Raw genomic sequence first — 24,116 nt, 5'->3', positions numbered from 1 at the left:
CATCTACTGTTCTGTGTGGCCACCTCCACGTGCCCTCCTCAATGACCCGTGCATCTGCCGCTCCGACACGCCATCTTTAAATGTCGCGTGTGGGAAATTTAAAGAAGTTACGGTGGCAAGGGGACTGAGAGTGGCGGGCGCATGGGACATTGAGGGCGTGCGAGACTCATTAAAGATAACGGACGCACAAAACAGAGGGCGGACGCATTGAGATTTAATAATGGCGTCAGGGCCGGGGCACAGCAAAATGTCAAGCGACGACCTGTTCAGTAATGAGTTGTAGTGGCGATGGACCGCCGGCTGCGCTTTGTTCACGGCTAAACGCCTCATTCCGCCTGTTTGGTGCTCATAATAAAATTTTTCGTTGGTATTACTGTTTAACTCGGTGGTTCTTAAAAAAAATTGGGGTGGGGCACCCCTGCTCTTTAGACCAGGGGTGCGCAAACTGAGGGGCGCACCCCCTTGGGGGGGGTGCAAGATTATTTAGGGGGGCAAAGGCTGCGTGCGGGGAAACCTGGGGGCGGGCAGAGCTGTGCACGGATGGCCAAGCAGCTTAAGCTCCGTGCTGCTGTTGCTTCTCTGTGCTGTCTACCTGCTGCGGGGGCGGGGCCTTGCTGTGGGGGCGGGGATTCTTTGTACTGCTTCTCTGCTGTCTGCCTGCAGCAGGGGCAGGGCCTTACCTGCACACAGACAAGCCCTCCTCCTCCTGTTTGTTACCCGCCCATTTTCAGCAGCCCATGAGGGGGACCGGAGCAAAGTTAGTTACTCCCTCCCCCCCCAGGTGAAAGTGCGTGTGTGTGTGTTTTGTGTCTGTGTGTTGTGATTGAGTACTGTATGTGTGCTGTGTTTGTGCTGTCTGTGTTGGTTGTGATTGAGTGTGTGTTGTGTGTGTGTGTGTGTGTGTGTGTGTGTGGGGGTGTTGTGTCTGTTGGTTGTCTGTGTGTGTTGGTTATGATTGAGTATTGGTTGTGTGCATTGTGATTGTGTGTGTGGGTGTTGTGATTGAATGCAGTGGTGCACAAACTGGGGGCGGCTCCCCGGGTGCAAGATAATTTAGGGGGGGGGGTTCGCGTGCATAAAAACATATGTAAGGGGGTCACCCCCGGTTCCCCTGATCTTCCTTTGCCCCCTGCCTTACCCCTGTGGCAGTGGAGGAACGGGACGGCGACTTCTCCCGGCGGGCCCCGCCCTCTTGGTTATGGCGCGAGCTTCACCCATGCGCAAGAAAGATCGCGCACACGGTCCCCATAGAAAAGAGCTTTGCCAAGGACTACAATTCCCAGCAGCCTCTGGGGACTGCACTTTCACCCTTGTCACAGGCAGCATTGAAGCCAATAGAGCTGGCAGCTTCTCATGCTGCAGAGTTGCAACAATGTTGTGTGCAGACAGGGTTTTTGTCAGTTGCAGCGTTGGGCAGTCAGAGACCGGAGCAGCCCAGGGAAGGAGGTAGGGTACAGGAGTCAGGGACTCCCTGTACTAGGCCAGTATTCCCAGGGCCCGAGATAGCTCAGCTCCCCAATAAAGTGAGTGTTGCCAGGGACAGCCCTCAGGTTAGGGACCCTGTCACTTACATTAGTGGGAGCTGGGGAACAGAAGGGAAGAAAGGCAGCAGCGGACTTAGTGTTAAGTTGCAGGGTGTTGCTGCATGAGCTGATAGTTATCAGTTAAGTGAGTTGGAGTCAGGGAGCTGTGAGGGAAGGAAGGGTGCGGGGAGCGAGTGCAGCTCCTGCACCCATATAGGTACCCACACCCCAGGTAGGCCCCAACTCCCCACTAGATTAGTGGGTAAGTGCTGAGGGAGGCCCAAGATAGGGACGCTGCCCTTAGTGTTAGAGTGCTGCCTTGTCAGAGTCACGGCTGTTAGTGCTGTGAGGTCTGACAGGCAGGCACAGTGTTGTGTAGCACGTTGGCTGCCAACATCCAGTGGGTCACAGCTTGTTGCTGCAGGCGCTGGGATTAGTTAAGTGTAGTCAGAATACGGGGACGAGTTAGGGGAGTGGGGTAGGTTATTAACCCCTGTAGGCCCCTAGGAGCTTCCCCTAAAGCCAATACAGGTTGCTGTGCTATAGGGACGGCCTATAGTATAGCTCGTGTCATTTAGTGCTGTAGGGACAGGTCCTATGTTAGGGATCCTGTCACGGTAGGGATGATTAGATAGGGACTCAGCGGACGCTGCGGTTCCTGTGAAGCGGTTCGGACCCACGTTGGGGTCCACAGAGACTATTCCAGAGTGGGATCGCCCTGGCGGTCCGTGTGTACAAAGGAGTCCGGTGTAGGATCAGACGGAACCATCATACGACGGACCCTTTGTGAAGTGTTGCTGACCCGAGCACCGGTGTGCTCGGCAGGTATCATACAGTTCTAAGTGCACCAACGGGCCCTTAGTGTAATTGTGACTGCGCAGTCACCCATTGACTCTCTCTGCAAGAGTGCGGGACATTGGGTGGGGTTCTTTGGACACTGGGTGGGATCACCTAGTGTTGGGGAAGCGTCCTGCTGGACATCGCAGTAAGTGTCTCCTCGAGAGAGGGACACCTGTTCTGATATGTTATGGTATTGATGTGATGATGTGTTATATGCTGTTCCCAGTAAATGGTATTAGTTAATATATAAATCACTGTGTATGGTATTATTGATTGTCCTGCGAGGAATCACTCCCCCTCTGGTGGGAGCCATCGCAGGTGGAGGCGCTGCATCGTTGTAAATGAGTACCCCTAGTATAATTGCCCCAGGTTCCCCGTGGCGGAAGCTCAGCCCTCCTGCGAACCAACAGGTAATGCACCACACCTATGGTAACACCGTATGTTCCTTGCACCCACATCAGATCTGCGATTTGGGGGGGAATACCCGTTACACATAGGTGTGCGGGCAGCCAAGAAGATGTGCGCGGGCGGCTGAACAGGATAGTGCAGGTGGCAGCCACGTGATTCAGAGGTACGGGGGAGGAGCACGCCCCAGCGCTTTGTTGTCAAACGCCCCTCCTTCCGGTGTCTGCCTTGCAATAGCGCAGTGTTCCTGTTCTCCTCCGCTGGCAACCTGCTTCTCTGCGATCCTCTGCAAGTGAAAGGGTAGGCTGCCACTATATCAATCATACTATGAATGTACAGAAATATTTTTTTTTTAAAAAGTGAACACACTTCCCTGCTCGTGCTTGCAAAATTATGCAGGACATCCTTGGAGAAATAGTGATGTCACCGCTCTCAGCGGCAGCGTGGACGCAGCCTAATTTTGCAAGCGCGAGCTGTTGAAATATGTCAGTATTTAGACATATTTGTATTTACATTGTATACCGTTTAATAAAGGTTTTTTTTTCATGGGATTTTGATTACATCATGCAGGGGGGGGCGAGAAATTTCATGGATATAAAGGGGGGCTCGGCATAAAAAGTTTGCTCACCCCTGCTTTAGACTCATCTCCTCCTCACTTACACATATACACATTCACCCTCCTTTTCATAAACACACACACACACACACACACACACACACACACACACACACACACACACACACACACACACACACACACACACACACACACACACACACACACACACACACACACACACACACTCTTTCTTACACAGTCCATATTTATACCCCCTTTTCCTACAGCACACACCCTCTTTCTTAATCACAAACACTTGCATCTTATCACTTATTGTATTGGGACATGATCTGGAAAGTTTCTGTTGTACAATATGTCTATCTTTCATCTATGGTGCAAATTCATATTTATGCTGCCTTATTGAGAAATAAAACAAAAAGGCCGGGGTCAATGAAATATTTGAATTGTTGCTAAATTCTTGGCATCCCTAACAAAAGAATTATGTTTTTTGTGTGGCTGTATGTGCGGTTAAAATTACAAAACAACTTTTAGTGTTTATTTTTATTTTTAATGGTAAATGTTTCAGTACATGTATAGTTTAATACCTGCCATAGCAAACATGCTGTATTCCTTTCTGTACAAAGATCTGTGACATGCTTCACTGTCTACAAGAGGAAAAGTCATAAGATGTAGCCTACAACTCCACACATCATGAAATAGTCTACCTGTTTCTATTTGTGAAATAAACATCATAGTGTAGCTGATTTATTATCAGCCTCTTTCTACACTTCCATACCTTGCCTAAAACAATATAACTGGAAGGGCCAGAACACCCAGAGTAATACTGGGTGTGAGATGGGTGTGCTTTTTGGATTGGACAGAGGCCTCCTTTGTTGAAAGGTCTCCTGAGGTTTATAACAGCTGTTCCTATTACTATGTAAATGAGCAAAGTCCCTGCCAATGAATACAGGCACAGACAATTTCTCTCATCAGCAGCTTGAATTGTGCCTAAGCTTGCACTCATTCCTGTAAATGCTGTAAATGCTGACAACCAGACAGAGAACAAAATCCGGAATGATACATGCACTGTGGTCCCTATAGTTATCTTATAATAAATTGTAAAACATGTTAAACAGATCATTTGTGGTCTAGACATATTGTACTTTTTCCATGATTGCTCTTATAAAAAGTGTGTGTTGTGGAGCACACACAATAGACTTTTACGTTGTACCTCCTGTTTTTAAGAACAAGAAGTAAAATACATCTCTGAGGTGTTCAAGAAATGTCCCAAATTAAAAAACATTGGAATAGCAGAAAAATTAAGATTTTGATTAAATATTGTAAAATGCTAAACAGACTCCAGAATCTTTAATGTGTTATATATATACCCGGCGATCAGAAAGGTTATTGATTAAATATTACTCTTTGTTTTCACCACTCCCTGTAATGCCTTGCTGTCTCTTGTCCCCTCTTCTTCACCTTACTCTCTCCTCCATCATGACCTGTGCCTCCTTGCACTCTCTCCCTCCTCTCTCTTTGCACTTCCTGCCTTACTGTGTTTGTTCCTCTGTGCCCACTGCACTCCCTCCTCTCCTACTCCTCTCATGTCTCTTCCTCTCCTTGCTGTCTCTCTGTTTCCTCCTACTGACCTTGCTGTCGCTCCTCCCCTCTCTTGGCACTCCCTCCTGCCCCATATGCACACTGATCTCCATTCTCTCCTTGATATCCCTCTGTTCTTTTCTCCTTGCTGTCTACTGTATCTCTGTTTCCTCGTCTCCTTCCTGTATTTCACAATTTCTTCTCCCCTCCTTGCTGTCTCTCCACCCCTCCCTCCTCCATCATGCACTGCTCCTCTTTGCACTCCCTCCTCCCCTCTTTGCACTCCCTGCCTTACTGTGTCTGCTTCTCTGTGCACACTACACCCCTCCTCACATACTCACATTTCTCCTCTACTTGCTGTCTCTCTGTTTCCTTCTTCTACTCACCTTGCTCTTTCCTCCCCCTTGTGCACACTGCTCTCCCCTGTCTGTCTCCTCTCCCCTCCATGCTGTTTCTCCTCCCCTCTCCATCATGCCCCACTCCTCTTTGCACTCTCTCCTCCTCTTTCTTTGCACTCCCTGTCTTACTGTCTGCTCCTCTCTGTGCATTCTACACTCCCTCCTCTCCTACTCATCTCACCTGTCTCCTCCTCCTCCTCCTTGCTGTCTCCCCTGCAATTACAATCCCCTCCCCCAGTGTTTCCTGGGTTAGTGAGAGGCCACTCAGTCTATCACAGTGGGGGAAGGATGTATGTATATATGTCTTTATTTGTATAGCTCGTACAGTGTTCTCAACGCTTTACAAAGACAATACAGTACAGGGAATTATAATAATAAAATAAGCACGGAAAAGTCAGACAATAGGAAAGGAAATTTCTGATCCGGAGAGCTTACAATCTGTGGAATGTTGGGAGACTTAGAGACAGCAGGTGAAGGAATACATGCAGTTAGATGGGGAGTGCTTGGCCACAATGGTTGGTAGGAGGAACTGTGTGTGTGGGACAGTAGCCATGAGTGCTGGTTATTGGGAGGCTTCTTTTGAGAAGTGAGTATTTAGGTTGGTCAGTCTTACATTAGATGGGTCAACACCAATAGCGGGGAAAGAGATGGCAGGGAGGCTTGGGCAAGAGCAGGTGTGAAAATGGCTGGGTCCAGGATTAGGAGAGATACATCCCCAGCAGAAATAAGGAGGATGAGAGATAGAGAGTAGAGGTGAGAAGAGAATATGTGGGGGTGATTTTTATTGAGGGGCGTAGAAGTTGTTGGGAAAGGTGTGTAAATAGGGGTGAAGTGTATGGGCACAAGCATAGGTGGAGGGGAGGAGAGATGAAGAAATGGATGGATGGATAGGAGGAGAGTGGGGAAGTTTACAAAGCAGTGAGGAAACAGCAAACAGAAAAAGCAATAGGGAGGGCATAATGAGATGCAGGGAGAGACGGGTAGGAGGAGAGCATTCACCGGTATTGGAGGAGAGGAGGAGTATGAAAGAGCAGATGTATAAATCAGGCATGGGATGGCACTGTAGCCCTGAAGTTTACACAGAAGCCTAGTTAGTTAGTCTTTAGATGCGAAAAATTGTCAGAGTGTACCCAGGTCACCTGATGGCTACTATTCTGCCATGGGGCTGGCAGTAAACCCTGTACAATCAGGTTGCCAGTAGTTGATATGGGGTTTTCCCCCTCCTTGGAGCTGCACTTGAGTGACAGGGGGTGGTGGTGACATCAGGCCTGGGCATGACCAATCATGAGCCAGATCTGGTGCCTTCCTCCTGGCTGTACTTAGGGGCAGTCCCGTCCCAAATTGTGTAGTGTCATTCCCCCACTGAGGAAGGCAGGTCGCACAGTGGAAAGTATGAGATTGGGCCTTCTCCAATCCTCTTCCCTCCGGAGGAGAGTGAGTGTGGACCATACCTCTGCCTCTGCTAGGGAGGTGGGGAAGAGCTAGGACGGCTGCAGGTGCCCTTGGACTGTAGTGGCAGTCCAGGGACCATCCTTCAGTGAGAGCTGAGAGTACTGCATCCGGCAGAAGCCTGCTGTGTAACTGTGCTGTACAGAAGACAATAAACCGTTCCTGTTGTAGGTATACCTACTGCCTGGTGCGTGACCTTACTGGGGGGGAAGAGGTAATAGTTCTACCGTGGAAGATCAACTTCAGTTCCTGGAGCCTACAGCAGAAGGAGGCACTGCACTGCTAAAAATATATGTGGGGCATGAACCCCAGAAGCCTAGTCCTGTGTCCCACTACCACCCGCGGACGACTCAGCCCTACTGTTACCAGCAGGTTTATGCACCATACACTGTAGTAATGGATAAATCTCCCACCGGGTGGGGGAAACACCGTTACAAGAGCATTTAGAAAGCCAGGTTCTTAAAGTTGCAGGGTTGTATTCTTCCCCTTCAATTTGAACTCCACAGACACTTAAGATGTTACACAGCCAATGTGCAGACTCATTGGTGAGTGACAGCCTAATCAGCCACTCACAGAAGGGGATGTGTGTGTGTGTATCCAATGAAGGTAAACATACCTCACGCGATGGCCGTGCAGCGCCGAACTGCAAAGCGGCAGACTGGAGAAAAGACTTGGAAATGTGTTTTCTTGAGGCAACGGCTGTGTCACGTGAGCGGTTCAGCCAATGAGGGTGAACCACTCATGGCCATGCCTCTGCCACGCCTCCCTGTCTCCTCTGCTTGTTCAGATGTCGCTCGGCGGCAGCGTGAGGATAACGTCACCGGATCTGGTTTAATTGTAGCCTTATCCAACGCCCCACAATGCAGATCACCGGACGCATTGTCCGACGCCAGACCCGCTTATCCGACGGTCACTGCCACTGATTAACATGGGACCCGCAATCCGACGGTCCATTAACTGATGGCGGTTTGTGGGACGCATTCCGTCGGATAAGCGAGGACCGCCAGTATCCCTGTCAGTGCTGCCAAAAATGTCCTCAACCCCACAAGTGTGAACACAAGAGAAAGTTCATAAGTCCAAAAAATTCCTAGGTGCAAAAACAGACACCAGCATAGAAATAGAGGGGAAAAGGAATAATAAAAACATAGAGTAGTACGTGCTACAAATCCACACTCTCTGAACAAGTAACTAAGTTTTCAAAGCACCATTTTTTTTGAGTAAAGTGTCTCCATGCAAAAGGTACTGGAACTCTTGATTATTTATATATATATATATATAAATCCCCTGATGAAATCACGTAATGTGAAGAAACGCGTAAGGTGTATGTCGCGTTGCTAGTGTGGTGGGTCACCATGACATCCTGGACTCATAGACGCTATCGACTGCAATATCAGCTTGCACGCAGTACACAGCTCTGCCCGGAACCTAATACACGCCAGTTGTGTTGCCGGAGGACATCAAGAGTAACTGTGTCGCTCCCTGAGTTCCTGTTGGACGGAGACCCAGAGGAGCATTGCGATTCCATGCAGTGAAGAGACCGAGTGAGCTGAGCAGCTGAGTCCTCGTTTGATGCATGAGTATACCTCATAACATGCTATTTTAACTTTGTTGTTTGTGAGTTTGAATTTTGTTTGAATTTTAAGGGATATTAAATGTGTATTTTTTTGGACTTATTACAGCTTTCGCGCCACTCCACAGCCTACTGAGTATAGGCGTCTCTGCACACGGTTCCTCCGCTGTCCACACAGCACGTGCGCTTCCCATCTCTGGCACGAACCGCCATTTCGGACTCTCCGCACCGCGCCGGACCTCATCATTTATTGTCGCCATCTTTACTTTTTTTTTGCAATCGCACATGGTGCTCCTCTGCTGGGCAGTCGCCATTTTGATGCAATAAAGTATGCCAGTGCACCTCTACATGTATCGTAAGTGTGTCTTACTCAGTTGTGTTGCACTACCTCAGCCTAGGCAAAATTCTTTCTGTGTATGCTGTACACGGTATCAGTCCAGTATGTGGTTAGTAGTCTGGTTACTGGCTAGAGTAGTCTGGGCTTCTCCATGCAATACTTGGGGCCTCACCTACTGTTGGCTACACCTAGCACAGACCCTCCCAGGAGTTCCTGACCCGCGTTAACCAGGCTACCCCCTAAGGCATCCTACGACTAGGTGCCTCAAGGTGACTAGAACAGCAATAGCCCTGTCTCCAGATCTACTTTACACCATACCGGGTCCTAGGGTGTGCTTTGCGAGTAGACATCTCACCCCTGACTACCCCTAGGCTCCCTTCCATTCCACAGCACTTTCCTGGTAGCATACATGTTCCTTTCCTACATTCGCCTAGCTGAAGCCTGTCCTGATGATTTCAGCAGCGCCTCCAAAAATTTAACGGTGTTTCCCCCCCCAATCTCATATTGGCCCTTTACGTGAGGAAACTGCCCCCTGGCTTACAGAGCTCCTGAGTCTTCCGCGGTGATATGGGGAAATACATCAGGACTGGCTCGTGAGGTAATGCTGAGAACTACTCACTTCTGGTACAGCGCCTCCATCTCTTCCAGGTCCCCACGACAGCAGGGAGGAGTCTCTGGAAGAGAACCTCTGGGTGCAGCTTCTCCCTGAATAACTCCACTCTCAGGCAAAAGATTCTTTCAAATCGGACATCCTTTATTGTCATCTTTACTAGCAGACTGCCCATCGTTGCGGCCGGTCTCTAGCCGCGCATCATAAAAGTTGCCCACCTCAAGGAAGTCCCTGGACACCACCCCTAGTCAGGTCCCTAGAAGCTGTCCTTGCTCTACCCTTATTCTATAATAGAGAAAGAGGAATAGTCTGCCCACCTCTCCCCTAAAGGAGGGCCACAATCCTTGCCAGAGCCCTGGCACTGTGTTGGGTCAGACAGTCTCATTCAAGTGGGATGAGACACTCACACACTTCACACTAAATTCAGGAAGTGATGCATACTATATAGCTCAAGTAGGCACCACCCCTGTGTCACTGTAATTGGACACAGAGCATGATGTCACTTCCTTCACTACACAATACACATCACAGGGGATGAGGGCAAACCTCATAATTACTCCTGGCAAACCTGCACTTTTAACAGGGATTATTGCACAGTTGGAGAGAGGCATGTAACCCCAAAATTACACAGGGCTAAATATATATATACTGTGTGTGTGTGTGTGTGTGTGTGTGTGTACGCAAATTCAAAAAACATGATATAGGTATAATGTTTTTTGCATTTGTAGTAAACTATAATATTTGGACATGTGTCCATGCCTGCCCATCTTTGTATTTGTATTTCCAGACAGGCTCTAACATTTTGGAAGAGGGTTCAAACAGCTATACTGTGCATTATAAGGAAATTAGACGACATTTCCAAGACATTGGGGGTTAATCATTAAATTGCGATATTGCCATTCAGGGTATGTCATGGAAATTGTATTATTTCTATACTTACACTACTTTATATTCTTAACTCTCTTTTTTCTGACTATACAATACAGACACATCTGCTTGTATCTGTTTAGATTTTTGACAACAGACTAAGATAGCTACCAATTCCTCTACAATATACTGTATAATTGTTTTGATCAAATGTGTAAAACATGAGTTAAAAGCACACTTTTTTTTAAAAATAGCAGCGTGCTGAGTATTTCAGGATTCTTAAGTTATGCTGAAAATGTTTCTGGGAGGTATTGCCCCTTCCAGTGTATCCGACCAACATAACGTCTAATGACTATGTGAATCAGCTTCATAAGTATGTACGGTAGTAGGAAAAATATGATCTTAACTTCATTATAGAATTACAAAGTATAACAAGAATTATGCTTGGGAGACAGAATACAAAAGAATGTACTAGATGGATTTCCAGCTCTTGCTGGGGATGCAGTAAATACCAAGTGCCAATAGATTTGTGCTCACCTAGTAATCTTTACATAGTACATTGAGCTTTAGAACTCACACCAACAATTACAGTAGGGATCTTTGAAGATGACCCACAACCAATTTCTGTTAAAAAGTCAGTGTGGTTCCCCTGTTGGGTAACTATGGAAACACACCAGGTATCTAAACATAAAGCTAACATACATGCTGTGCTAATTAATGCTAAAATACAGTTTTTCCAAAGATGAAAGATGAAAATACATTTTTCATGAGCAAGGACTGTTGCTTTTCCTTCTATGTAACGCATGAAATAATGAGCGTAAACTTTCAATGCTCATCTTTGTTGAATAGAACAGAATAGTATACAGTACCATGGGGCTTTTAGCTGTCTTTTTCAGTAGAAAGTTTTTTTTACTTACCTGAACTACTGCAGGTTCACCCAATTTTTTTTTTTTACCATAGAGAGACCCATGTTTTTACAAGATACGGGCCTCTGAGTTACTGAAATGTTTGTAAAATAAAAATACTACTAAAAAGGACTATTCCACTGTCCCTATTTTAATCAGGCTCTTTCCTTGTTTTATGATATACTGTACATCCTCTGGGTTGATAGAAGAAATGTATTATCAGCTGATTGAAGTAATTGTCGTATGAAATAGTATGAACATACTTTTGGCATGACATTACAGACATTTTTACAAAGGAAGGGAATGATCATATATAGTACTGTACACTTCACACAATATAGGAAATATCCCGTCGCTCATTTAATTTCATATCTATAACTATCTCTTTGCCTCCCTGATGACTGACAACAGGATTTGGATTTAGGACAGGACTCTATTAACATTACAACCACACTAGGAATATTCCTGTTGACATACCAAACCACTTGCACAATGGTGAAGATTTTTTTTGTGTAAGTGGTCAATGCAAATTATGTTCCTGGGAGAGAAAATAATCCTTCAATCTGCATACTTCAAAATTTAAAAGCAACACCAAACTTCTGAGCTATTATCTCACTATTCTCTTCTACCCTCTACAGAAATACATATTTGGGGGATATCGGGCTACTCTGATAAATCTATACACAAACAAATACAGTACATTATTTGTCTAGAAAAAATAAAATTCTGCCTGCGATTTATTACCAATGTGTAGTTTCAGTGTAATCACATTTACAAACATACACTTGCCTAGGTAAGTGCAAAGAGACTATAGTACCAGCACTCACTCAAGTGATATATAAAGTGTTAAGGATAAAACATAACCTTTAATGGTTTATTCTAATTGATAAAAAATGGTTGGACACAAAACACAGACAAACAACGCTTATAACGACTGGTCAGAAAAACCAATAAAATGAGTATTAAACAGTACACTCCCAAACCAGATCTTGGTTGTTGGTAAACAAGAGGGACTATTGGCCTGTAGATATCTGACACCTTTACCTAATTAGAGTGATAATGGTGGAGGTAGATCAGATGCGTGGATGTACAGAATGTTATTCAGTGTGGCGCACATCTGTGACGTCATCCTGCTAGTCAGAGAGACGGGAGTGGATAGCTGGATTCAGAAGCAGCTATCCCTTGGTTTTACTATCATTACCACTAGAGGCCACCATTACAGTGGCTGTTTTTCAGAGGCTCTTTTTATTACATATCGAGGTACCTTTCCATAATCAGCAAAATTAAGTTCTGTGGTGCTCATCAATACACCACGCTGAGTAGGGGTACATGAAATGTTGCACACCTGTACTAATGTATTTTGTAGTCAGGCTACTACACTAGATCTGCCAACAGCTACCTAGTTGGATACTAACACTGAGGTGGGCACATATCAGAGCGCCATTCAGTTTGTTAGTATTTTGAGAGTGGACAGCTGAACATGAAAATACCTACTCCATGCTTTCGTCACGATTAATATCAGTGGCCACCATTATAGTGTCTAACTCTAAGTGGATTATCAAACTACTCAAAGGTACCTTTTCCTACTCCGCTAATTAAATTATGTGGTGTTCATGAATTGTTGCTATATAATATATATATATATATATATATATATATATAATATTTATATATATATATTATATATATATATAATATATATATTTATATAAAAATTGTTGGCATACAGCACTTACAAAAAGTACAATTTAAAGTAAATCTCATAAATTATTGTATTACTGGGAATTAATCATTTTTTTTTATAAGTTCAGAAATGTCTCCAGAATATGACCATACTGTATGCATCTCGTAGCCTTTCCTAGATTGTATCCGCTATTATGTTCTTAAACTTTTAAATACATCAGATAAATATTCCTGGAGTGAGCATACTGTATGAAATTAATAATATTTTAGCTTCACCTACAGTACACAGTATGTCTATTTGGATGGCACACACAGAATTTATTATTTTTCTTTGGTTTACAAAGTGTAATAGCTAGGCTTTATAAACCATCTATTAAAGGCTATGTGAATTATATGGAGACACTGGAATATTATTCTGGAAGGATTAGTTTATTGTCTTACCAAAAGCGTAAAAAAAACCAAAAGAACGGGTTGCGTTTTGCACATGCACAGCCTCCGTTCTGTTCATGCTTCGTGCGCAACCTCGGTACCCCTGTTCTGCGCATGTGCGACTTCGGATGTCCCCATTCTGCGCATGCCCAGACATGGCAGCCCCCTTCTCGGTATCACCGTATCGGCGGATCGACGAAAAGCGGGGCCCTACTGTATTGGATTTCTATTTATATAGTACTAGAATGTGTACCCAGTGTTTTAGAGAATATTATACAAGACATTGCACAAGGAAGAATAATACAAAAAGATGCACAATAGAAAAAGATGTATGATACAAAGTATTTGTTGAAGAAAATGAGTCCTTGCCCCGTAGAGCTTACAATCTAATTAGTATGGGAACATACACTGTATAAAGACAAAATAGGAACACATGGATGTGCAATTTTTATAGGACAAGGATAAGAGTATGTGATTAAGCAGTGAATGATATGGTCTTTTTACATAGCTATGGAAATGCTTCCTTGTAAAGGTGACTTGAAGATGGGATGAGATGAGCTACACTAGCTGAAAAGTAAGGAGAAGAAAGTTAGAGGGCAGTATGAGAAAACATTTCAGGGTGGATAGAGCAGAAGAGATTCATAAGATAGTAAGAAAGCAGCCTCAGGAAAGGCAGAGGAGATGAGCAAGGCACATAGCATTATTTGAGAGCATAGATATAAGGAGGGGTAGAGTAGCGAAAGATCCTTAAAAGAGAGGAGAATGTTGTAAGTGAGGAATTGGAGGAGGGGAGACGCTGAGATAGATCTCTGAGAGTATTATAATTATAGTCAGATAGTTTGATTTGGATTGTAAAGTAGAGCGTTGGGAGGCAGGAAGACTAGATAACCGAAGGTTGCAGTAATCAACATGTGAGAGAATGAGAGCATAGATTAAAGTGTAAACTGTAGGCTGACCTAGGAAAAGGGAGCATCATAGAAATGTTCAGAAGGAAGAAATGCCTAGTGGTAATGTGAGAGGAGTCAAATCTAATACCCAAGCACTGTGTTTTGGAGACCAGGTGAATTGTAGCTTATCAACAGTGATGGAAAAACTAAAATATAGTTTACCTAACAGTATTAAGAATACATACTTTTTTTCCATTGAGAAACTAAAAAAGAAAATGATCCATTTATAAATCTCAGTATTTTTTCGTTTCCTGAGCAATGCCGAGTGCTTTCAGCTTTTCAGTATATGAGAGGCAGTTGCTGGATCAAATGTGACAACAAATAAGACCCAGTCAGGATTAATGTAGTGGCAGTAGCAGTAGCAGATCTGTTTCAGGGCTAGAGCAAGGTGGAGCTTCCAGGCACAAGAACAGCTAAACAGTTTGTCCCTCTAGCAAAGTTGCTGAGGACTGCCTGCTTATCTTAGAACTGTGTCCAGGCTTAAACACCAGTAACCCCCAACTATTGGCCAACCAGAAGAATGCATTCAAGAACCATTTTATAAATAAACCAATTAGACAAAGACCGAGCTCTATGCTATCCAAGGTACTGAATGTTTTCTTAAGGGATACAGTATTTATCTACCCTCACAATATGCAACATGTTCTGTAGTTTTTAGGAGAAAGAGTGCTAAGATCTGATGTGGGTTTTTTTTTTGGGGGGGGGGGGTTAAACCATTTTTAATTAGATAATGTCACAATAGAACAACGAGGGAAGACCACTGTATGAAAAAAAGAGCCTCTGGCAGAGCAGTGCCATTAGCAATCTGAGCAGCTGGTTCATAAGAAAGGGTCAGCAGAAAAATAGTTTTTTACCCACAGAAAAATGAAAAGGAAAAAAGAAAAATGTTTTAACTTACAGTATAAATCTTACTGGGTCATGCCAATCAGGTCGCTGAAATGCACTGTAATACAATGCAGACTCCTGGGTCCGGAATAGCCAATCAATCCAGTCCTATAACACTTTTTCTTCTTTCCTCAGCCATATTTCATTAATAGTAAATGTGTGTGCAAAATGAGAAACCTCATTTCGTAATTTAATAATACAACACAATTTTTATGTGTTCAGATATATAACATGGCTAATATAACACTAACATAAATATTGGCTTGCTAGCAAACAGACATTATACACTTGGTGGCCAGACACCTGATAAATGTATAATATTTATTGCCAACTAGCATATTAAATATAAATATGACTTCTCCTGTAATACATGGTTATTTTTGTGAAGTACAAAAATGGTTGTGAATGTATATTATACTTGACCTTACGTAGCAGTTAGCTGCAAACAATGAAATCACACCATCTGTAGAATAATGTCTAATGCATATTTACTTTATTTTTACTTGTTGTGTTGTAAGTGAGCTAAACATGTTTCTGTGTCAGTAGCATGCCTGTATATTTCCCACTTGGATAAAAACTATTTTTATTTAACACCTCTCTGCCTGGTGGGCCTATCCCTTCTGGCAATGAAGGGTTAAGTGTATTAATTTCTAGAAACCTGCATACTAATTTCTGGTTATAATATACTTGGATATAATATATTTCTTAGCTGCTAGCGAGATTGGTGTTATTGTCTCCATTATCTTGCGATTGCATATATTTTTCTCAAGTGTTCAATTGAACCAGATTATATAGTTTGTTTTATAACTGCTTTTAATGTGCCCTTCCTGACTTTACGAATGAATGGGTACATGCCTGCCAATTAACTCCAGCTCAACAGTATGACAATGATCTACTTTTGTTTTTGTATTCTCATTTATTTATGTTAGCAACTTTTGCTATTATAGTGCAGTACAGTATATGGAGAAAATCATTATTATCGCTATAGTTATCACACTGATGACCTGTAGTTTGCTGGTAACTATACATACTGTATACATTACATCCTTCTCTTTACTTTGTACATTTAAGTGCATAATACTTGGATTAAAAAGCAATATCCATTAAAGGCAACATCATCATTTGCAAATTAAATGTCCACCACACTTCAAACCAAGCTGTATAATTTGAAAGCATGGACATTGTTTTTCACACGGTGATCAATGTATCATCCTCCTTATACAGTATATACAGCCTATTCATTTTGTAAAGTGTTTTCTATTGTTCCTTTTAGGAAGGTATCAGATGACAATTCTATCAACAAATGTTTCAGATGTTTCTAGTATGCTTTGTTTATGTATTTTGTGGCACATACTGTATGTCTTACACATTGTTTGTCCTTCAGGTCTTGCTCGAGCCAAGTCAGTCCCAAGCCACACTTACTCTAATGAAGTGGTAACCTTGTGGTATAGACCTCCAGATGTCCTTCTGGGCTCAACAGAATACTCCACCTGCCTTGACATGTGGTAAGTAAGACAACTTTGACATTGATAATAAATCTAAATATATGATTGTTGTACTTTCCTACATAAACAAGATGGCATATGAAGATTAAGATTAATGTACTATCATGTGCTTATGTGAATTGTAATTTATACAAGTAATTTAACATTCATAAAATGCAAACATTTATTCAAATGTTATCAACAGTTTATGATCAGATTAATAGTCAGGACTCATCCAGTCATTAAAAACATACATATTTGAATAGGTACAGCAGAATCTCCAAATTGTTATGTGAATAAAGACACATTTATGTGTCTTTAAATACATGTAAAATGTACGTTTAATGTCTCAACTCAAAATATTGCTTCATCTTATCACGCAATGCCAGTGAAAAGTAATAAAACAATGACATGTACTAATATGTAATATGCTATATTTTATGTGTAATTGCAAATTGAAATACTAAATACAATAGCTGATGCATATCTGACATTTGAAAATTGGCCAATTGCTTTTTAGATCAGCATATTTGTTTCACTCCTAAATCGTATTGACCCGAAACTCAGCTGTTGTGGCCAGAACCCGTTTCTGAACGTTGCTGATAATGTTGGTGTAAATCTGTATAATAATCACTGTATCAAAGAAAAGGAAAGTTATATTTTCTCACTTCCATTGAAAGGAAAACAAAGTAACAGAGTTTTATACAAAGTTACAGTGGCGGCCGCCTTTAGCCTCGTGCGGCCATAGCGGCGCAACTCTGATAACCGCGGGCAGATGCATTTTTTTTTGGTCCGGAGTGTATTGTGGTATTTTAGCTCTCGTAATATTAGCATTTTATTAGCGCTGTCTGCAATACTGCAATACCATCTAAAAACTCAGGGGGGCGCTCGCGAGCTGTTGTCTTCGAAGTCTAATACTTTAGCAGTTCAACCTACGTCAGTACACAGTCTGCGTGTGCGCGCGCAGTAATTGTAAATGTGCATATTTATACATGCATTTGCAGTGCTGTACTGTATGTCTCATTAGGCGTGTACAGTACTGTAACAGTATCACATTTCGGCATATACAGCGCTCTCCCCTTGCTCACCCCCGCACACACACAGGATAATTTACTGCACTGCAGTATTTCAACTTCTTATCTTATCTACAGTACAGTACACCTCTCACACACCATTCCTTTGAATGTGTGTCTTTCTGGTTTCAATCACATTCCTGCTTGATAGCTGATGATTACTGTGCATGCATCTGTAACTTCACCACTGCTTGCTTGCGAAGTTTAAGAGTGAGTGACCAAAAAAAAAAAAAAAAAAAAATTCTCCTCAATTTTTATTTTTATTTTCTTCACAAGCCTGCCTAAACCATCTTGATGTTACGATATTAAATCTGTGCTGTAGCTTTTGACTGCGACACTGTGTGTTTGACTGCACATGGTTGATTGTGTGCTTTTTATGTATTTGGGGGTGTAGGGGTCAAATTATTATGATGACCTGCCTTTTGAAAATATGCCATTTCTTTGAACTGCAGCTAATCCTTCATGCAGCTGTACCCTGTACCCCTCTCCCCCACGAACACACACAAGGCTCGCTCAAGGATTTGAACCTCTTATCGACAGACACCTCTCCAGAGCCATTCCGTTTCTAAAGCTTGCCATTGTGTTTTTAATCGTCCGTCCCTAGCCGAGCATCACCTCTCTGCGCCTGCGTGTAATCCTCTTTGGGATGGGAGCTACAGTACATAGCTGATGATTACTGTGCATGCGGCTGTAAGTTCACCACTGCTTGCTTGCGAAGTTCAAGAGTGAGTGACCAAAAAAAAAAAAAATTCTCCTCATTTTTTATTTTTATTTTCTCCACAAGCCTGCCTAAACCATCTTGATATTACTATATTCAATCTGTGCTGTAGCTTTTGACTGCGACACTTCATTTGACTGCACATGGTTGATTTGTGTGCTTTTTATGTACAGTATTTGGGGGTGTAGGGATCAAATTATTATGATGACCTGCCTTTTGAAAATATGCCATTTCTTTGAACTGCAGTACAGCTAATCCTTCATGCAGCTGTACCCTGTACCCCCTCCCCCACGCACACATACAAGGCTCGCTCAAGGATTTGAACCTCTTATCGACAGACACCTCTCCAGAGCCATTCCGTTTCTAAAGCTTGTCATTGTGTTTTTAATCATTCGTCCCTAGCCGAGCATCACCTCTCTGCGCCTGCATGCCTAATTTTCCTATTGTTGGCTTAGAGTCACCTCGCTGTAATCCTCTTTGGGAAGGGAGCAAGCTGATGATTATTGCGCATGACTCACCCATCCACCCCCCCAACCCTTTGAGGCTTTGTTTACTGTAACGCTTTTGATAATCCCTTCTCGAATTTGATATGTAGATCTGATTTTCACAGCACTGTGAAATTGAGAGTTAAATTTTTTTTATCTGATTCATGTTGTTGATGCAGTAAATTACTACTATTTGTCATTCTTTCTTTTTCTTTGGTGTAGGTGTGGGGGTGGGGGGTGTCAATGATTATGATTATCATGAATGTAAAGAAATATTTATTTTATCAGGAACAAAAAATAAAAATATAAAAATAATCATGAATAATACAAAATGCAGTCTTTATTCAGTTCTTCTGTCAGATGAAAATTGAGGGCCGGTGGATAATCATGAATAATGCACATTGATAATAATATTAATTAATAATATATAATATATAATAATATATATATATTATAATATAATTTTTTCCGTCTTTATCTTCTTCCTCATTCTGTGTACAATACAGTAGTTCATTGAGGAGAGGTTTTGTGTACACTGGCGACACGTTTTATTGAAGCACGGCTAGCACCGCAAGCGGGGGATGCCCCGGCGTGCTAGCCGCACTCCCTCAGCGTGCCGCGCATCACCGATGCGCGGCCACGCGTCATCGGGGGCCTGCGCCCCCTGCACGCGCGTCCAGGGCTCCCCGAGGGAGCCCTGGTGTCCCGCGATGTGGGGGACGGCGGCAGGGGGTTCCGGGGGACCCGGCGGACCCGGCAGCGGGAGGGAGAAAGCCCCGATTGGAGGGCGCTCCTCCGCTGCTTCGGCGCGCGCCCGTCACCCTCGGGCGCGCGCCAGGCTACTGCTGCGGCCGAGAACGGGCAAATGCTCGAATAAACTCGGCCGCAGCAGTACATCATGACTGCAGTTTAGATACTGTACACTTAACTGTACAAACAGTTCATGATACCCCCCCTCTCCCCCAGTCCATCCTTTTTTTCTGAAAAGACAAGAAAACAAAAAATTAGTGCAGTTATGTGCATACTGTGTTATGGCATTGTGTGCTGTATAGTACTGTCAAACTAGTCTATACTGGAACTACTGTATACTGTGACTACTGTTAAATACTTTGTAACCAGATGGCTGGTGCTGCTCTCTCTGGAAAGAAAAAAATTGAGCAGTTAGGTGCATACTGTATTATGGCATTGTGTACTGTATAGCTACTCCATATTGGACAACAGTATGCAGTTAGTACTGTCAAACTAGTCTATACTGGAACTACTGTATACTGTGACTACTGTTAAATACTTTGTAACCAGATTGCTGGTGCTTCTCTCTCAGGGAAAAAAAATATGTGCCATACTTACCTGTATCATACTGTACTTACAATACTACAGTACAGTACTATACCATACTACCTTCCTGATGCTTGCCCATTACGCACGATCACAATGGGCAACACAGTCGCAATATGGTCAATATATTTATTGCATCGTTCCACGGTGAGTACATCGTTCCAAAAACTCAGTATGCCTTGCGCCAACTCATCCTTTTTGGAGGGTTTCATGACTTTTCGGATATGGTCCTTCAGCTGATGCCAGACCATTTCGATAAGATTGAAGTCTGGCGATCTGTCATTGGAGGGGGAAAAAAAGGACAATTAGTTAAAGAGATACAGTACACAGTAAAAACAGACACGTTACCGCACTTACTCCGCTGGTGTCTTCACCCAGTTGATACCGCGCTCAAGGATATGCACTGTTGACGCGGTGTGCTGCGGATTGTTGTCCTGGTAGAAACGGTGACCATCCGGGAAATCACGTGTGATGTATTCCACAATCTCAGGCACAATTTTCTCTTGGAAGAAAGCTTTATTCATGATTCCTATAACAAGAAAAGAAAAGTGTTCAAAAAACTGCACACTATTACAGTACAGAGCATAAGGCAAAAGCGTGTGACATACATTTTACTGTACCTTCAAAGATGACGATGCATCCTGGTCCACGCCTAGAGATGGCACCCCCCACATGCATCTTCACTGGGTGTTTTGGACGCGGCTTCATAGATACTGTCGCGGCCGAGTTTATTCTAACATTTGCCCGGTTTCGGCCGCGACAGATACCGGGCGCGCGCCGAGTTGTCCCGCACGCGCGCCGGAGCCTCGGAGGATCGGTCCTCCGATCGAGGCATCCCCCTCCCCTCTCCGGGTCCACCGGGTCCCCCGGAGCCCCCCACCACCATCCCCCACATGAGAGGAACCCAGGGCTCCCGATGAAGCGTGACCGAGCATCCATGATGCGCGGCATGCTGAGGGAAAAAAAACGAGGAAACCGGGAAACCTCGCGGCTTGCAGCTCTAGCCAGATGAGAATAAAGTGTGTCGCCACTGTATGCGACCTTTTTTTGGAATGCAAAGGTGGCAAATCTCTCCAGCGAAACAGTAGACTCGTCAGTGAAGATGCAATCCTGGAAAGTTTCTCCACTGTCGATCCATGCCTGGGCCTGGACCACTCTCTTGATCTTGTTAACGTCCCTTATCATAGGGTACGCTCTGTAATGACAAGGAATAATTTTATAGGTACAGTAGTTTCTTAAACAACACTTTAACCTCTTATACTGTCCAGCACTAACCTCACGCGTCCATATTTCCATCCAATTCTGCGTCTCATCTTCTTTATGCTGGTCTCGGATACAGTGAGATTGTGATTTTGCTGCAGAGTGTATTTGACCCTTAATGCACTCTTCTCATCATTCTCTTCACTTATTTTGTCGACCAGAAGAGTTGTCTCCCTACAATGTACAGAAAAACAACAAGTAAGTTACAGTGCAGTAGGCCACAAGTACAGCACATCATTTGCAGTAAAAATATTATAAAATGAGATAGATCTACACAATAGATCTAGTTCTATTAATAGTTCTATTAATATGCAGCAATATAAACAATAGATATACTGTAGTTATATAAATATACCGAAATAACTATAAAATGAGATAGATCGACACAATATATAGTTCTATTAATATGCAGCAATATAAACAATAGATATACTGTAGTTATATAAATATACCGAAATAACTATAAAATTAGATAGATCTACACAATATATAGTTCTATTAATATGCAGCAATATAAACAATAGATGTACTGTAGTAATATAAATATACCGAAATAACTATAAAATTAGATAGGTCTACACAATATATAGTTCTATTAATATGCAGCAATATAAACAATAGATATATTGTAGTTATATAAATATATCGAAATAACTATACAATTAGATAGGTCTACACAATATATAGTTCTATTAATATGCAGCAATATAAACAATAATTGATTTACTGTATTATATAGTTATATAAATATACTTACGCGTTATTTACCGTTAGTGTCCTCGTGCGTTGTTTGTTTTTTCCGTGTGCATGATAGCACACGGTGGTTGATGGCACAACGAGGCCAGAAGCAGCTAACCAGCATTGGATATCTGCAATCCGGTGTCCGCTCGTGTATATCTCCTTAATTCTCATGCTGAGATCCTTTGAAAACTTTTTAACAGGCATTGCTGCGAGTAGAAAGAAATATAAACACAAGAATGTATATTCGATGTTTAGTCGATGTGTATTCAATGTGCAGTGAATCCACAAAATGGATGGTGTATTTATACTTTAATGACTCACATTAGAGTACGCCCACTTTCAACACCTGTACCTCGTCGCCATGCATAAAAGGTTACACGCTTTGCATAGCCCACCACTCGATGATCTTTATCTGAACATGCCCTTGTCCAGATACTGCATTGTGCCATCTGCTTCCATGGATCAACCCCGATTCTATGGATGCAAGAAGCCACTCGCCTCTGCCGTGCCTGTCATGCAGAAAAAGCAAAAAGGCGGCAGCCGTTTCCAAGCCAGGGCCAAAGCGACAGGCTAAGGCCAATAAAGAAAACCTTCTGCTGACCCCAAAGTCTAAGGGTTTTAATACACGTACGCCTTATTATGTCAAATGGCAGACTCAACACAAATCAAATGGCAGACAACCCATCGAACATGCAGGCCACTTCCTCGTTTATGCTTCGACGACTCTGCCGCCGCTCTCACAGAAATCTACAGCCATACTTCTCCACTACTCGTCCACGATGCTGCCGCCGCTCTCCCGGAAACCCACAGCCCATCTTCGCCACTGCTCTTCGACGCCGCTGACACTGGTGCCCCTGAAAACCACGGGTCACTTTCTCCATTACGCTTAGACGACGCTGCCGCTTCTCTCCCGGAAATCCACAGGTCACCTCCTCCATCCTTCTTCAACGACGCTACCGCTTCTCTCCATGGAACCCCCATCTCATCCTCCGTAGCACCCATCCACCCAGCTGTCCACAGCACGCCATGTACAGGAACCAGCTCGTTAGACCGCATGCTGAATGGGTTAAGTGTGGATATCCCCGGGAACTCTACTGTCCTGGTAAAGATAGATCTGCTTTTAGAGACCATGCTAAATATGGATCAACGGATGCAGAAGATGGATCAACGGATGGAGAAGATGGATCGACAGATGGAGAAGATAGAGACTGACATAGCGGGGATACATAATTTGCTCGGTGTTCATGCCCCTGTATCCCCGATGCCGGAGCAGGAGAGTGGCATGGATGAGATGAATGGGACCTTCGACCGCCTTCCAACACCAAGCGCACCCCCTCCACCAGAAGAATTTGTGTACATGTATGCTGTTGACGAAGAGGATAACATGACAACCCCGTGAAGACTACGCCAGGAGACAACACAGCGACCAAGACAGGAGGAAAGCTTCCTCCCAGACAACCTATCCTCGCCCACCGCCACAAGCACACCCGCTCCCAGAAGAACACCCGCTTCCAGAACCCAACCTACATACGCTTGATACTGTGCCCGACATCATCCTGCGTGAGCTGCCATCCTTTAATGAAAATCGTTCGAGACTCCATAATGGCATTTTGCGCCATCCAAGGCATCGGCCCTGGAAGGACAATCTGGTGGGGATCGCATTTGCATGACTATTCAACTGTTGTTTATTTTTTGTAAATGTTTTGACTTTCTGTACTTTAATAAAGAAGATGTTGCGTTTTTAAAATTTTATGAATAAAGATTTTTTTTTAATAACACCATACTGTTGTGCTGTACATGTTTTGACTTTCTGTACTTTAATAAAGGAGATGTTGCGTGTTTTAACTTGTATTAATAAAGAAATGTTTTTCCTTACTGTACACATGACCGGCACAATTCCAGTCCCCGAGGGCCGCAAACAGGCACGGTTTTCAAGGTTGTGCAGGCCTGACTGATTGTAAATGTTTTGACTTTCTGTACATAAGTGTTTTCACTAGCAGTAAACCATACACCT

At 43.4% G+C, this 24,116-nt stretch overlaps 1 protein-coding gene across 4 annotated transcripts in view; it reads left to right on the top strand.

Annotated features, from left to right (window-relative positions):
- The window catches only part of CDK14 (cyclin dependent kinase 14), a 693,217-nt gene that overhangs the window by 365,084 nt on the left and 304,017 nt on the right, over positions 1–24,116 (top strand). For all 4 annotated transcript variants that reach the window (XM_075587394.1, XM_075587392.1, XM_075587395.1 and 1 more), the window contains one exon: positions 16,391–16,511. In XM_075587394.1, the coding sequence (XP_075443509.1) occupies positions 16,391–16,511 (121 nt within the window). The remainder of the gene's footprint in view (positions 1–16,390; positions 16,512–24,116) is intronic.

The sequence above is a fragment of the Ascaphus truei genome, chromosome 2 (genome assembly GCF_040206685.1).
Source record: "Ascaphus truei isolate aAscTru1 chromosome 2, aAscTru1.hap1, whole genome shotgun sequence".
Lineage (NCBI taxonomy): Eukaryota > Metazoa > Chordata > Amphibia > Anura > Ascaphidae > Ascaphus > Ascaphus truei.
This window is presented reverse-complemented; position numbering and strand designations above follow the sequence as displayed.